The sequence below is a fragment of the Gymnoscopelus braueri genome (genome assembly GCF_963280865.1).
Source record: "Gymnoscopelus braueri genome assembly, chromosome: 12".
Lineage (NCBI taxonomy): Eukaryota > Metazoa > Chordata > Actinopteri > Myctophiformes > Myctophidae > Gymnoscopelus > Gymnoscopelus braueri.
This window is the reverse complement of record NC_137614.1, coordinates 48,607,574-48,623,633: the sequence shown is the minus strand read 5'-3', so window position 1 is coordinate 48,623,633 and position 16,060 is coordinate 48,607,574. Positions and strand designations below refer to the sequence as shown.

Here is a 16,060-nt window from a genome sequence, read left to right as displayed (position 1 = left end):
ACTACTCACTCCTCAAGTCCGGTAGTGTGTTATTTTTACCAGAAGGTGGCAGTGTTTAATCATAAATGGGAATTTACTCCTCTGTATTATGATGACTATTTGGAGGAGTTTTATATTTTCACTGCTAAAGCCCTATCATTAGAAATGTCTGTACTTCTGTCTATGCCAGGGGTCTTCAACAGGGGGTCTACGACCCCTAGGGGGGTCCTCAGAGTTACTACATGGGGCCCGCCAAATCTTTGTGTGATATAATATATTTTATTTTACATTAACCACTTGAACCCTATAGCATCCCTATTCTGAGGAGAACTTTTGCCAAAAATAGCCGATCTACAGATCGGCTATTTTTGGAGGGTTTGGTGTAGAGGGAAAAAAGAGCAAACCAAGTACAGAGCCAAAGGTCAAGTTTACTAAGCATTGAATGTTTAAGTGGTTAAATGTCTAAAATAAACATAACAAAACATGCATTTACACGACACTGATGATAGTCTATGAAGCTGAGTATGAAATCTATGAAAAGGTTTAATCCGCAAGTTCCCGCAACACAATTGTATACAATATGTAGTGGGGGTCCCTGCTTCATCTCTCTCAGCTAAGTGGTCCTTGGCCTGAAAAATGTTGAGGACCCCTGGTCTATGATGTTGGTTCCAACATCCATGTACACACACACACACACACACACATACACACACACACACACACACACACACACACACACACACACACACACACACACACACACACACACACACACACCACGTGTTCTTACGGCATATGATAATATATGCTCAGAGTAATAGTAGCTATCAGATTATGTAATGATTATTATTTATGGTAGGAGTAGGGTTGTTGTGTCGTTGACAAAAGTAGGTTTATGTCCCATGTTATTAAAATTAATGTGAAATGTTAATGAAGGTGGTGTAGTGATTTAGACACCTGCCATCGAACCTGCTTGTAGCTAGCTCAAGCTGGCTGAGGATCCACTTACCAATTCAATTCAAACTTTATTCCAGACACACAGGGGGTCCATATTTCATACAGATAAAAACAAACAGATACCAGATACCAGTGCAGCTGTCCACTTCAATGATACGTAACAGTATGTATACTGTGTGTGTGTGTGTGTGTGTGTGTGTGTGTGTGTGTGTGTGTGTGTGTGTGTGTCTACATTTATTTTAGGACTTATTTAATGCAATGGCCTATGTGTACATGTACATATAAATCTAGCTTGTAATGATAGGCTAAATTATACCTAACCCTTTAACTCAAATTGGAACTTGGAACGTTTTAAGAGTTCCCACACATCATCCTTTTGAGTTTGAGAGAAATAGTTATTTTAAACCATTGTGAGCTTAAAACATGGACATCGTCTAGTCTACTACACACTAATTAAAATACAATGCGATCATTATGTTCAAATTCAAAATAAAATAGACACTAATACTGTGGTAAACAAGAAAGGACTATTTCCTCCAGTGGAGGGACCAACAGTGGTCCCCAGCAAATTTAGTTAATATAGAAGCTCAATCATTTTAATCACTTTATCCATTGGCTATTCAAAAATAGCAGATCTACAAGCTTGTACATCTGCTATTTTTGAACATTTTAGATTAAATCTTGAAAGTGTTTGGAAGATTTTGAATAATTTAGATTTTTCTTTTTTTTTACAGAAATCTTTTCTGGGGGTCCCTGGCACAAAACCTTTTCAGATGGGGGTCCAAGGCCAAATACATATACATTTTTGGGGTCCTTGCCTGGCTTGAACAAGTTTGAGAACCACTGCCATAGGGACAGTAGGCCTTCTAGTATTACAGTAGGCTACTATACTGTCTGATAGGACCAGTGATGTTAAGTAACTAAGTAGGCCTACATGTACTCAAGTAGTGTACTTAAGCAGAATCTTTGAGGTATTTTTACTTTACTGGAGTATTTCCAATTTTCAATACTTTTACTTCTACTCCACTACATCTCAGGGGTAAATATTGTACTTTTTACTCCACTACAATTATTTGAAAACGATAAGTATAGTTACTTTGTAGATTTGGATTATTATTACAAATCACATGTGTTGTGAGTGAGCTTGTAGATCTGCTATTTTCAAAATATTTGTATACATATTGAACTTGTGAAATGGGACATTTTGCACAATGATTAATCTTACATTTGGTACTTTAAGCATATTTTGATGCCGATACTTTTGTACTTTTACTCGAGTGCATTTTGAATACGGAACCGATCTACTTGTAACAGGGTGTATATCTACATTGCGGTATTGATACTTTTACTTAAGTAACAAATGTGAGTACTTTTTCCACCACTGGATAGGACCAGAGAACTTCTTTCTCAGATTCGAGTCACTTTAAAAAAAAAAAATTATCATCTCCAGGTGTGTGAATGATGCAACCTTGAGACCATCAGGACTCCAGGAGGACCAGCGGCTTTCACTTCAGCGCCACCAAGAGGTCAGTTTAAGATTGTTTTTGGTTTTCTTTAAGTTATATTTCCATTAATCTTAATCATGAAGTCAGTGATGTTGGTTTTTTATTTGATTCTATACTTAATATTTTCGCTCGAAGCCACCCGTCCTCCCACTGAACAGGTCTGGTCCAGACTAGCCCTGGTTCAGAGCGTTTTGTGAGTTCTCTCTAACGCCCTGGAAGACCCTGGGCTCTGCGCTTGTACAAGGAATTCCACTGCCCTGTGAGGGCTCCAACAGTAGTGAAAATAAACAAAACCATTTCACTACTCACCGAAACAAAGGCTGTTTTGTGTTGTTGAAAGTCTATTCTCGGAACTGGGAAGCCTCTCAGCACCCCACTTACTCTGTAAAATACACTTTTTGGGCAGAAAATAAAAGATGTCAGCGATATTATTTCTATTTACTCCACAGTGCCCTCTACAGATCTGGAGGAATTTAACTTCCCATTAACCAAATCTGTAGAGGGCACTGTGGAGTAAATACAAATATATTCTATATATATATGTATTATAATGTCTTGATTTTATGACAATTATTTATTTATGATATTTTTGCAGCGGGCCTATGCCGTTCAAAACTCTGTTTGGAGAAGCTCTGACGTGCGTGTGCGCGCGACAGTGTGCGTGCCGGTGGGGTGGGGAACTGCACAATGCGTAGGTTGTCTACAGTTAGCCTAGTCACACGTTCCAAACCCCATAGGCAGTGGCTCCCAAACTTTTTTATCTCCAACACCAAAAGAGACATTTTATGTCCCAAGGATTTAGCATATCTAATGTCTCAGACCCAGGTGAGCAAATTAACACACAAAAAAACACATTAGTCCAACTTTAGTCGGAAGTAAACATTTAAAAGTTGCTTGCAGGCCAACTCACGAGCAAACTACGTATTTTACGGTGGTGGAAAAAGTACTCAAATGTTTTACCTAAGTAATAGTATCAATACTGCAATGTAGAAATACTCGGTTAAAAGTACAAGTCTGTAATTCAAAATGTACTTGAGTAAAAGTACAATATTGTAGTAGAATATATTAATATTGGTATCAAAATGTACACACCCCCTGTACATGAATGACGCTAGTATGTCACAGGGACTTGCTCCCAATCCAACCCTTGATGCAGAGTGCCAGGCAGGGGGGCATTGGGTAGAGAAGGAGGCATTGGGTAGAGTCTTTGGTATGACCTGGCCGGGGATCGAACCCCGACCACCCAGTCCTCAGGGTGGTGGACACTCTATAACCACAAGGCCGAGTCCTGCACGGGTCCAATTTTGACAATCCGCACCCACCCGGCTCCCGTCAATAATCAGATCTGTAGACCGACCCGTCACCCGTGACTATGGGCGCGTTCGAAAATACAGCACTGAGCGCACTGGCCAATACAAACTAATAGGCGAGTGTGCTCCGGTGCGTAATTTCCGAACGCACCCAATATCAAAATAAAAAAACAGACCCGCCCCGCCCGTCAAATAATGGACCCGTTGTCCGCCCCGTTACGGCGTTACCCGTGATTACATGCAGTAAATAGCCTTCAGTCGCTCAATTTAAAAGTGTGTTAAAATGCTGTACCTGATTCGGTACATTCAGTGGTCAGATTCGTTCAGAAATCCGAATGGAGGAGCGAGCTTGCCGAGAACGCACATACACGCAGCACGCACGTGTCATTGTTTACATTGTCAGATGATTTTAATTTTAAGGTTGAACAGGATGTTTTTAAGACAACTGACCGGCCTGTTGTGTTCAGTTACACAAGTGACGTTGTTTGGGCGGAAACAATATCACAATAAAATGTTACCCACCTGTGTTTAGTTCAGTACCGCCCGTCCCCTTCCCCGTGAACTTATAAAAGTATATTTTTCACCCATCGGGTATCCATGGGTACCCGGCCGGTTGCAGGACTCTGCCACAAGGCCACTGGGCTGATTCGGCACAATAATAAAATGTAATTGAACTTCTCTCTCTCTGCCTATACCTGTCATCAGAGGAAGACTTTGAGAAACTGCCCGCCACCACAGTGCCAGAGATGCAGCGCACCAACCTGGCCCCCGTCATCCTGCAGCTCAAGGCCCTGGGCATCGACAACGTACTGAGATTCAGCTTCCTCTCTGTGAGTATAACTGACTCTGGGGTTTACACAGGGGAGAGAGAGGTGGCTGTGATTTGATCTCTGCTTGTTTAATTAACTTAGACTGGCTCCCCCCGAGAGGACTGCTGGAATTAAATCTGTGAAATTGACACAGTCTGTTAGCTATACTTGTATAGTGGTGCTCCTGAAATCACTGAGAAAATGTTTCCTTAATAACCACTTAAAGGGATAGTTCATCCCCAAAATGACTTTTTCTATCGATTAGTCACCCCGTGGAGAATTCATGGATATTATTTTGTTTTTGTCTCATTCCTAAGCCAATAATTTGATGTCCAGCGGACCAGTAGGAGACACAAAGAGTCTCCTTTGTGTCTCCTACCGGAACCGCTGCCTACCGGTCCGCTGGTCATCAAATTATTGGCTTAGAAATGCAACAAAACCAAAAAAATAATGGGGTGACTAATCGATAGATTTTTTTTTTTGGGTGAACTAATCCCTTTAAACCCTATATGTTCAGTGAAAATAGCCGATATACAAACTCACAATGCGTCACATCGGCAGAAAACTCACCTTTGGACCACAAGGTTCTAGGTGCAATCTTGGGCACTGCCAACTCGTACGCATATGAGTGGCAGGGCTTGGCTCCTCCTCCGTCACCTGCGGCTCCAGTATTTCCTTCCGTGCAATCAACATTCACCGTCAGGCCGACGTGTACGTTGCCTGTAGTACCATTGGCGCCCGTTGGCAGTATAAGGGAAAAAAAGGTTTTCTCTGGCCCTCTTTTTCCAAAAAAATACCCACGTTGGTGGAAGTACTTGAGTAAATGTACTTAATTACTTAGACCAATACCCGACCCGTCGATCCACGGTCCGTGACAAAATGAACCCAGCCATTCCCTAAACACACACACACTACAAATAATATAGCACAGTAGGGCATTAACGAATAGTGATTTATGATATTCGAATTATTCGACCCAAAAGTATTCTAATAATCGATTATTCGGTTTGATTATAAAAAATTAAAAAATTTAATTTAATTTTTTTTTTTTTTTTTTTTCAATTGCATTGATGACTCGACTCAAGGAATGCGAGTTGACGTCACACCAGAGCTCACAGCTGCGTGTCTGCTCTAGAAAAGCCACTAAAAAAAAAATCTTAAAAAAAAAAAAAAAAAATGTTTTTTTTTTTTTTTTCGAATAGTCGAATAGTGGTTTGATAGTCGAATAGTCGGTTTGATATTCGAATATTCGAATATTCGACTATTCTGTGAATGCCCTATAGCACAGTGCAGTAGGGGTCGAAACTCACGTTTTGTAGACGACCATTGTTTTTGTCTAGTTTGTGGACTAGTTTGTGTCTTTTATTGCGTTGTTTTGGCTAGATGCTACAATGCTAGCTTCATGTTAGCGCTGTTATTAACCCATTAAGACCTGGAACGCATCTGTGTCACTTTAGATTTCTTAGGCTATTCAAAAATAGCAGATATACAAGCTCATAGCGCGGCACCGAGTGCCGCGCTACGAGCTTGTAGATCTGCTATTTTTGAAAAATCGAGGAAAAAAAAACTGTTTTTCTTTTCAAAAGATTGTTAGGATTTAGAAGATATTTCTAGAATCTTCTCAGGTCTTAATTGGGGTTAAGTTGTGCGGTAACTACTGGGAGCTGATGGTAGGTGTGGTGCTCCACCTCAGCGGTCCATTTCCCAGGCCACTGAGAAGGGGATGGACTCCCTCGTTCTCGCCCGAAAATAAGCCACTCTGACCTACTTTATTATTTTGACAGAATGTTATCACAGAATGTTCAGAACAGGGGCACTAATAATAATAATAATAGTCTTTATTGGCCCCTCAGGGTTATTCATCCTCACAGTCTGTTCCAACAGAAAAACACACAACCATATACTGTAGCACAGAACAACATAGCACACAACAGTCCCCCGTATACACAAAAAATATCCTTGTTTAGTGCAGCTAATGGCTGAGGGGACAAAACTCCTACTAAAACAAACTTTTTTACCATTTCAAGGTTCTGTCCAGATGACACTAGGGGTTATATCATATGGTTCAAATAAAGTGGTTTTAGAGGCATGTGGCATTATGTTTTTTTTAAATGTTAAACTTTGTAATTAAATTGCTGGACTTGACATAACCTCCTGTGTTGTCATTGAACAGCCTCCCCCTGCCCAGACCATGGTCCAGGCTCTGGAGCTGCTCTACGCTCTAGGAGGTAAGAAATGACTCCTTAACCCTTTCAGACCGGGAGAAGCATCTGTGGCAGATATACAAGCAGATATACAGCAGATATACAAGCTCTTGTAGATCTGCTATTTTTGAGAAATCATGAAAATTTGTGCAAATCTTTTAATATATATTTTTTAAAGCAAACATTTTAACTCAAAATCTAACTCAAATCTTTGCTTTTGGGGGTCCCTGTAACAAAATATTTTGAGATGGGGGTCCGTGGCAAAATGCATATCCATTTTGGGGTCCTTGACATGAAAAAGATTGAGAAACACTGACACAGTAACAAAAAACAGTTAGGATTTAGAAGACATTTTGTAGAATCCGAACCTCAGGCCTTAATGGGTTAAAGCAAACCTTACACGTCGGTAGAGGTTTAGGTTGTTGTATTTATCTGGCCATGGTGTAATTCCAAATATAACATCTTCAATTATATATCTAATATCTTCAATTATAGTTGCTTTGTTGATTAGAGATTTACAATCGAAAACGGTCTTCTCATTGACTTACATTGTACGCTCTAGGGTTTTTTGATTTGTTGAATCTGATTGAATTTTTGCTTTAATCCATGTGTGTGTGTGTGTGTGTGTGTGTACTGGCAGGCCTGGACCAGTATGGCCGGCTGACTGACCCCATGGGCGTGCGGATGGCAGAGTTCCCTCTCAGCCCCATGTTTGCCAAGATGCTCCTGGAGTCTGGGACCTTTGGCTGCTCCAAAGAGATCGTCACCATCGCCGCCATGATGCAGATTCAGAACATCTTCGTCGTGCCGCCCAATCAGAAGAAAGCTGCCGTGAGTTGAAACTGGGGTTTTTCTAAAGCAATACGTTGTACCATCACCGTTTCTCATCATCGGGTCTGGGGGAGAGTGTACAAATGGAGTTAAATAAACACTCAGGATTTTACAATGTACCACACATTGGGCCACACATTGAAACTTGAAACTTGAAACACATAGTGCTGAATTATGTTAAAACTGCATGAATTTGGTAGACATTAAGCACTAAGCTTGTTTAAAATGAGTTCCCACGCACACAAATCATGATGACAGACAGATAGTGTACTCTGTACGAGGTTACAATGAAAAGATTTATTACATAAAACAATCCACGTCAATAACTTTTAAATGAGCCTATAAATGTATACAGTATCTTATCTTAACTGATATGCACCACTCCATAGGTCACTGATCAAACACATTGCATTATGTTATAAATATGGACTCAAGGCTGTTTCACTGTTACATTATAAACATAAAACATTTGAGTACGGATGGAAATTACTATTAATTACTATTAATTGGAGTCGACTTAAATTAATTTGTCTCAAAATAATTAACACATGGATCTACTGTACAAGCTGACAACACGTTGCACCGTGATACGTTATTAGCTTGTAGATCTGTTCCTTTTTGTCACGTGACACCTTCGCTCGACTCTGTCTTGGGGCATTGATAGCACACTGGTGTAAGAGCCTCATTATTGCACTGTATAATTGCTACTGTATAAATGGGATTGCTGGAAATGGGATAAAATCCTTTGGTCCCAAAGAGAACACATTGTATTAAGTGGGGGTCCTTGGCCTAATGCATATCATTCAAACTGGGGGGTCCTTGAAATGAAAAAAAAAGGGTTGAGAATCACTGCTGTGTACATCGTCACAGAGAAGTAGTTCATAAAACATAAATCACATCTGTCTGATGTTTGACTCTGCAGGCTAGAGAACACAGGAAGTTTGCTGTGGCTGAGGGAGATCATCTCACCATGCTGAACGTGTATGAAGCATTCATCAAGGTATGTGGACTAATGCCTTAATACTTGGTTGGTTGTGCAATAACTGCACACAGGTACAGTAAGTTTAAGGCTGGACTTGGACATTCCCCGTAGACATCCATCCATCCATCTTCAACTGCTTATCCGGAATTGGGTCACGGGGGTAACAGTTCCAGCAGAGAGCTTCCCTTTCCAGAGCAACATTAGCCACTTCCCTCCTGGGGGATCCTGAGGCGTTCCAAGGCCAGGGTGGAGATATAATCCCCCCAGGTTTGGTGCTGTAATGTGAAGTCACATGATGAAACTTTAATCAATTATTAACTAGTGGGACAGAGGTCAGAATCTCCATGTACTGTATCTGATCACTTCTTGTGTTTCAGCATATACTTGTAGATGCCTATATTTAACTTCTCTTTAAAGTCTCTTCTATGGTTTCCGGTACGGAAACCTTTGTTAGAGGGCCAGTTGTTTACCACTAATGTCACCATGTCCACCAACACTACATCACTGCCATAATCTCAAACCCTTAAAAGCTCCTGTTTTTTGTCTGTTGACTTCCAAACTCTCTTTAAGACGTTTCACATGACTGTGTCTCTCCTGTATTCCTGTGTCATGTCTTGATATCCTCTGAAAAGCTCTCTTCCTGACACTACTTTAAAAATGTCATTGAACAAGACACTGAACCCCTAACTGCTCCCGCTGAGTGGACATGCAGCAGCAGGTGACTTGCATTGCTGCCTCCGCCCTCAGTGGGTGAAAAGGTGATTATAACTGAACTTTGCAACAATTTTATGGTGTTGTCAAGGCTCTGCCCCTTGCCAGTCTCACCTGACATAAAACAGGAAACAGAGAGGTTGTTAACCTTACTCCTCACACTGCAGTACTATAATCCTCACACACACGGAGAGACCGACAATAAGAATCACCTTCAGATCAAACACAACTTCCAGTGAGGAGGTCTTTCTACAGCTACAGTAGGAAATACTGACCCAGACCACTGAAACCTGCTGCTGACTCGGGTTAGGCTGAATGGACTTTAACAAGAACCACGATTCACAGTGAAAGTAAACTCCAGGCAACATTCTAGAGGAGGGTGAGTTACTACGACTGACTGAATTCCTGTATTGAGCAGAGACTGTTTGTAGCTTCACTCAAAGACAAAATGGCTTCCACGTCGTCTCTTCCAGAAGAGGATTATTCCTGTCCTGTGTGTCATGACATCTTTAAAGATCCTGTTCTCCTGTCCTGTAGCCACAGCTTCTGTAAAGCCTGTCTGCAGGAATGGTGGAGAGAGAAGGTAATAAAGCAATGTCCAGTTTGTAAAGAGAGACATTCAGTGGATCCACCCAGAAACCTGGCTCTGAAGAACGTGTGTGAGGCCTTCATACAGGAGAGACATAAGAGAGCTTCAACAGGGTCTGAGGTTCTCTGCAGTCTGCATGCTGAGAAACTCAAACTGTTCTGTCTGGAATGTCAACAGCCAGTCTGTGTTGTGTGTCGAGATTCTAAAAAACATACCGACCACAGATTCAGACCCATCGATGAAGCTGCACTGGATCACAAGGAGGAAGTCCAGAGATCACTGAAGCCTTTACAGGAGAAACTGGTGGTTTTTAATGAATTTAAAACAAACTATGATAAAACAGCAGCACACATTCAGTCCCAGACTCAGAACACAGAAATGCAGATTAAGGAACAGTTTAAGAAGATGCGTCAGTTTCTACAAGAGGAAGAGGATGCTAGAATTGCTGCATTGTGGGAGGAAGAGCAGCAGAAGAGTCAGATGATGAGGGAGAAGACTGAGGGTCTAAACAGAGACATTTCAACCCTTTCAAACACAATCAGAGCCGTAGAGGTGGAGCTGAGAGCTGAACACATCTCATTCCTGCAGAACTACAAGACCACAATGCAAAGAGTCCAGTTCACACTGCAGGACCCACAGCCGGTCTCAGGAGCACTGATAGACGTGACCAAACACCTGAGCAACCTGACCTTCAGAGTCTGGGACAAGATGAAGGACATTGTCTCTTACACTCCTGTCATTCTGGACCCCAACACTGCCCATCCATCATACACCCTGTCTGATGATCTGACCAGTGTGAGATATGGAAAGAAACGGCAGCTTCCTGACAACCCAGAGAGGTTTGACTACTATGCCTTCATCCTGGGTTCTGAGGGCTTTAACACAGGGACTCAGAGCTGGGATGTTGAGGTTGGAGACAATACACACTGGGGTGTAGGTGTGTTAGCAGAGCCCTTTCAGAGGAAGGGAGACAAAGCGGGTCAATTATGGAGAATAGGGTTAAATGAAGGTAAATACACAGCACGCTCCTCACCAGGGTCATACACTGATCTCTCAGTGAAGCAGAAACCTCAGAGGATCAGAGTCCAGCTGGACTGGAATGAAGGAAAGTTGTCCTTCTCTGATCCTGATACTAACACACACCTACACACCTTCACACACACTTTCACTGACACACTCTTTCCATATATTCACAATGATCATACTGTCCCTCTGAAGATGTTACCAGGGAAGGTCAGTGTAACTCTGGATAGTTAGACATGATGATGATGGGTGGTAAGAAGTACTTTAAAGGGGAACAAGTAAAGGAACATTACCAGTAGTATAGTGTCTATTTCGTCGCTGTCGGGCAGAGACCTCTTATCTCCATATTAAACACATTTCTTTCGTAAATGAACGTCCTACTTGTACTTGATCATTCTACTGCGTCACACAAAAGCATCAAAAAATTATGCTTATTTAAATCCTGAAAAGTAACAGTTTTGGAACATACTGTATGAGGTTTCCACCCGACAGAGACCATATGATGTGTTGTGTCTATGGATGACAATCAAGTGTCTAAAGTAACAAAAATGATGTAATGTTTATAATTAATAATGGTAATGATTGTTTGTTATCAATGATTATTATTATAATATTTTATGTTCAGAGTTAAATTATCAAAATGATAAATATAACTGCAAAGCGGAAATTTGTCCTTTGACAGTTTCTGACAAAAGTTTTTGAAAAACCCTGTCAGTTTAAGAGTTAAAGATAATGAACAGATTTTATGACAATCAGACATTTCAATCATTTACTTTTATGCCTGATGAAGGTCCAAGCGGCCGAAACATTGCATCCTAAATAAAAACCTCTTTATAAGTGAAGACAGTGTGCGGGACTCCCTCTCTCTTCCATATTCAGCATTCATACTCCGACGCACCCGTCCGTTTGTAGGTGTGTAAAAGGACATATCCTAAAAATCATTCATGGTAAAATCTGTGCCAGGTCATGGCCTTCTTCAGCAATGCCATCACCCTACTGTTCAATTTAAGGGGACATTTATGGGTTTCAATAGCATCATTAAACATATCCATCTAGTTTGTTGATGTTTGGACAAACTGTCATTCATTTATGGCCACATTTGCACCAGACCCATGAATGAATGTGTTTGGAACGGGGTCATACCTATGTTCCCCTACGGTCCCTTTGGAACTGGTGGCTACACCTATTTGGAGATTTAAAATTCATTTTACACACCTTGTTCAACACTGAAACATATAATAATGCAATGTATATTCTGATTTGTGTAGCATCTGTAGTTTTACTGTATAATGTATCAGACTATGTACCAATTCTGTATTTTTTTTTTTTCATTATTTTCATGTAATTATACCCAGAACAATAACACAAACATGTGGTTAAAAACGTTGATCCTACTAATGAAAATGACTGATTTACATACTGATATCCTGTCCTGCTGTAGAAAAGAATGTGAAGGATAAATAAATAACTGGAGTGAAATGTATGAATACACTTAAAGGGATAGATAAGGAGAAGGATGGAAATGAACAGGAAAACAAGACACTCAACTAAAATGATAGAGAGCCATCCTGTAGAGTTGTTTTAACTGTACTATGGTCTACATGCTCACTGAAATGCCCTGTTAACTGTTTATATTATAGTCACTCGATGAGATGGGAGACACAGTGTTTCTGATGTAATGTGTAATGTGACTGCATTCATAATTAAAGTCTGACTATCGAAAAGTTGAAATCTGAAGTCTTGGTTGTTTTATAGTGAAGTACAATAGTGGATTTTCATGATTCATGACTGCATGTGTGATTCTAGTCTAGTCTTACCGCAGGGTGTGTTGGCATGAAATATTTGAGTAACACTGGTGAGTAATTATTATTTAGTATTTGAAAAGATAGTTTCATAAATGGTGAATTACAAACATTTTCAACATTTAGTGTTTTCTTTTTGCAGTGTCATAATAATGAGTGCATAAAGGAAGATTAACATGTATTTTATTAAAAACTATACTATATTCTAATCTATTTCTACAAAGCGTCCTCATAAATTATAGAATTGCTGAACGATTTTGGATGAATGTCAAATAGTTTTATTGAACCATTTTGATATCCTGTCACTCTAATTCTGAGATATGAATGAGTTCTAATGAAAGATTTGTAAAGAAACTAAAAAAGTTAAAATGAGCTGCCACACATTTCGTGTGATTTCAGATCAGCTGCATAAAATAACATATCTATATGTTATGACATCATACAGTATGACATTTTATATGTTAGCAGAGGTCAATATTTAAAATGTTACAGATGTTTTATGAAACCACCAAGGTGTTAGGTAAAATACACAATAAGTGTGTTTTGTCTAATCCTCTGAATATCAATAAATTTTTCTTTAACCACATTAACCACTTGAACCCCAGCATGCCTATTCTGGGGGGAACTTTCTGCGTCACTTTTGGGATAATTAACAGCATTTTTCTTAAAACTATTTAAATAGTATACAAAAAAGCCTATGTGTGTTTAAAGGTAGCTGCTCCGTTTATATGTGCAGTAGGTCTATGTCAGAGGTCCACTCGGTACAGATAGTGCAGGAAACACAGTGGTTAGTAGTCGTTGTAGTGGTTGTATTCTATTGGCTAACCTTGCACCCATGTCTCTCTCTGTTGTCTTCAGCACCTGAAGAGTTCCCAGTGGTGTCAGGAACACTTCCTCAATTACAAGGGTCTCCTGCGAGCCGTGACGGTCCGAGAGCAGCTGCGTCGGCTCATGAACAAGTTCAAAGTGCCGCGTAACACCAGTGAAGGTGTGTGTGTGTGTGTGTGTGCATGTGTGTCATGTGGTGCCAGTACCATCATACAGTATCATGTGGAGTTGAAGGCGTTGAATTTATTTTTCCTGCCGTTGTGTTGCTGTCCAGGTGACCCTGATGTGATCCTGAAGTGCATTGCTGTCGGGTTCTTTGCCAACGCGGCCCGCATTCACCATTCAGGATCCTACAGGTGAGAGACCGACCATGGACAAAGGAAGAGAAATAATTTTTATGTGTCAAACATACAATATGAAACTATTTCTCAGATGGGATGATGGCTGATTTAAGCAGTCACACATGGCCTGAGTCAGAGCTAGACGGCACACCTGTTGTGTCAGTCATCACCAAACACACACTCGGGTGTATCTGTCGTGGCACTTTGTTATGTTTTTGTGTTGTTTCCTAACTCGTGCCAGTGGTTCCCAAACTGGGGGTCGGGACCCAAATTATTTTGGGGGGTCCCCAGATGATTAGCTTAATGTGCAACATTGTTTTCTCACTCACCAGTAAACAAAACAACATACAGTATAACTGTACAGGGTATATCTGCACATTTCTAAAGTTACAATTTAATGACTTTGAATTTTTTTGCGACTATTTTCACAATATTTATCTGTGGGAACCGAGTCAAACTAAATGTAAATGCCTCAACTCCTATACAATTCCAAGTGCTTGTCAGGGTGGGGGGTCCCCAGTTCAAATATTATTATTATTTTGGGGGGTCACGGCCTGAAATGTTTGGGAACCCTTAAACTAAGGCATGGCGAGCTTGATGTCTGATTTAAGCGATCACAATGATAATAATAACCTACTGCCTCTCCATCTCAGGACTCTACGTGACGACCGTGAGCTTCTCATCCACCCCAACTCTGTGCTGTTTGGGGAGACGCCTCCAAAATGGTACGTTAAGTCTGTCCATATATGTCATTGATAAATTCATTCATACAATACACATACTGTATATTCTAGCAATGTTTTTGTTCTTTTTATTACAGAAAATAAAAAAGTAGCAGTACAGAGATAGGTTTGCACCTGACAGTGACGATATGATTATTAATCAAATTAAATCTATCACATTCTGTCCTTCTCCAGGGTTATCTTCAATGAAGTGGTTCAGACTTCAAAGTACTACATGCGTGACGTGACTGCGGTTGAATCATCCTGGTTGGTTGAACTGGCTCCCCACTTCTACAAGCAGGCTAAGGTAGGCCGTAGAAACTAACACACTCATCCTCTGTTTGTTTTGCACCTCGGTCTGAAAAATCTGGATGTTTCCAGGGCTGCACATGGATTAAAGTTCTCAGTCGCCCCAACTGATTTCAGTCATTTGGATTTGTAACTTTTGTAGCTGCTGTGAGCGCAGCATACAGTAACTGTCCATTCGACTCTGTGTGTTTGTGTGTGTGTGTGTGTGTGTGTGTGTGTGTGTGTGTGTGTGTGTGTGTGTGTGTGTGTGCCGCTGCACGTCAGCAGCAGCTGTTTATAAACAGAGCGCTGCGCATCACAGGAAAGATGAGAAGAAAACAATATAAAACATTTCGTCTCGTCTTTTTTCGTGAACTAAAATGAAGACAGATTTGAGCCCAAGTCCTTTTGTTAACTAACGTGCGCTACATTATTTAGATTTGCAAATGCACATTCCTGAGCCGTGCGCATGTGCATTGCAACATTGCATCATTTTCACCAGAAACTTTGGGCTCGGCGCTACAAATTTCTGCCTCAGCGGGGCGCCGAGGCAGAAATGGTCTGCTGGAAACCCTGCTGTGACCCCACTTTGAGAACCAATGTTCTGTCTGTCTGTCTGTCTGTGTGTCTGTGTGTCTGTCTGTCTGTCTGTGTGTCTGTCTGTCTGTCTGTCTGTCTGTCTTTTCTCTCTTATCTCACTATCTCTCTCTTCTCTCTAAACCAGGGGTCTTCAACAGGGGGTCCGGGACCCCTAGGGGGTCCTCAGAGTTACTAAAGGGGGTCCGCCAAATCTTTGTGTGACAAGATTTTACATTAACCACTTGAACCCTAGCATCACTTTTCTGAGGAGAACTTTAGCCAAAAATAGCAGATCTACAAGCTCTAGATCGGCTATTTTTGGCAAAGAGTTATTATAGGTGTCAAGGGGAAAAAAAGAGCAGCAAAATGTTATCTGAAACACAATATTATACAATATAGAGGGGGTCCCTGCTTCATCTCTCTCTCAGCTAGGGGGTCCTTGGCCTGAAAACATTGAAGACCCCTGCTCTAAACTCTAAAAGGACACAGATGCTTTCCCGGATTGAATATATATCTCTTCTTTCTTTCAGCATGGGTCGCTGGCCAGCAAGAGATCTCGGATCCTCTGAGAAGTGGAGCCGGCCCAACACTCACTGCTGT

General features: G+C 40.9%; 2 protein-coding genes across 2 annotated transcripts; both read left to right on the top strand.

Moving 5' to 3' along the window:
- Positions 1 to 4,348: 4,348 nt before the first annotated feature.
- Positions 4,349 to 16,029, top strand: LOC308096629 (putative ATP-dependent RNA helicase DHX35; the record flags this gene model as incomplete). Its single annotated transcript, XM_080444041.1, has 10 exons — positions 4,349 to 4,352; positions 4,457 to 4,581; positions 6,734 to 6,788; positions 7,405 to 7,595; positions 8,518 to 8,595; positions 13,561 to 13,690; positions 13,805 to 13,886; positions 14,525 to 14,596; positions 14,789 to 14,900; positions 15,991 to 16,029. The coding sequence occupies 10 exons, from the start codon at positions 4,349 to 4,351 to the stop codon at positions 16,027 to 16,029; spliced, it is 888 nt and encodes a 295-aa protein (XP_080300167.1).
- LOC308097400 (E3 ubiquitin-protein ligase TRIM39-like) lies at positions 9,737 to 11,134 on the top strand (the record flags this gene model as incomplete). Its single annotated transcript, XM_080445156.1, has 1 exon — positions 9,737 to 11,134. One exon carries the CDS (start codon positions 9,737 to 9,739, stop codon positions 11,132 to 11,134), a length of 1,398 nt encoding a protein of 465 aa, XP_080301282.1.
- Positions 16,030 to 16,060: the final 31 nt, after the last annotated feature.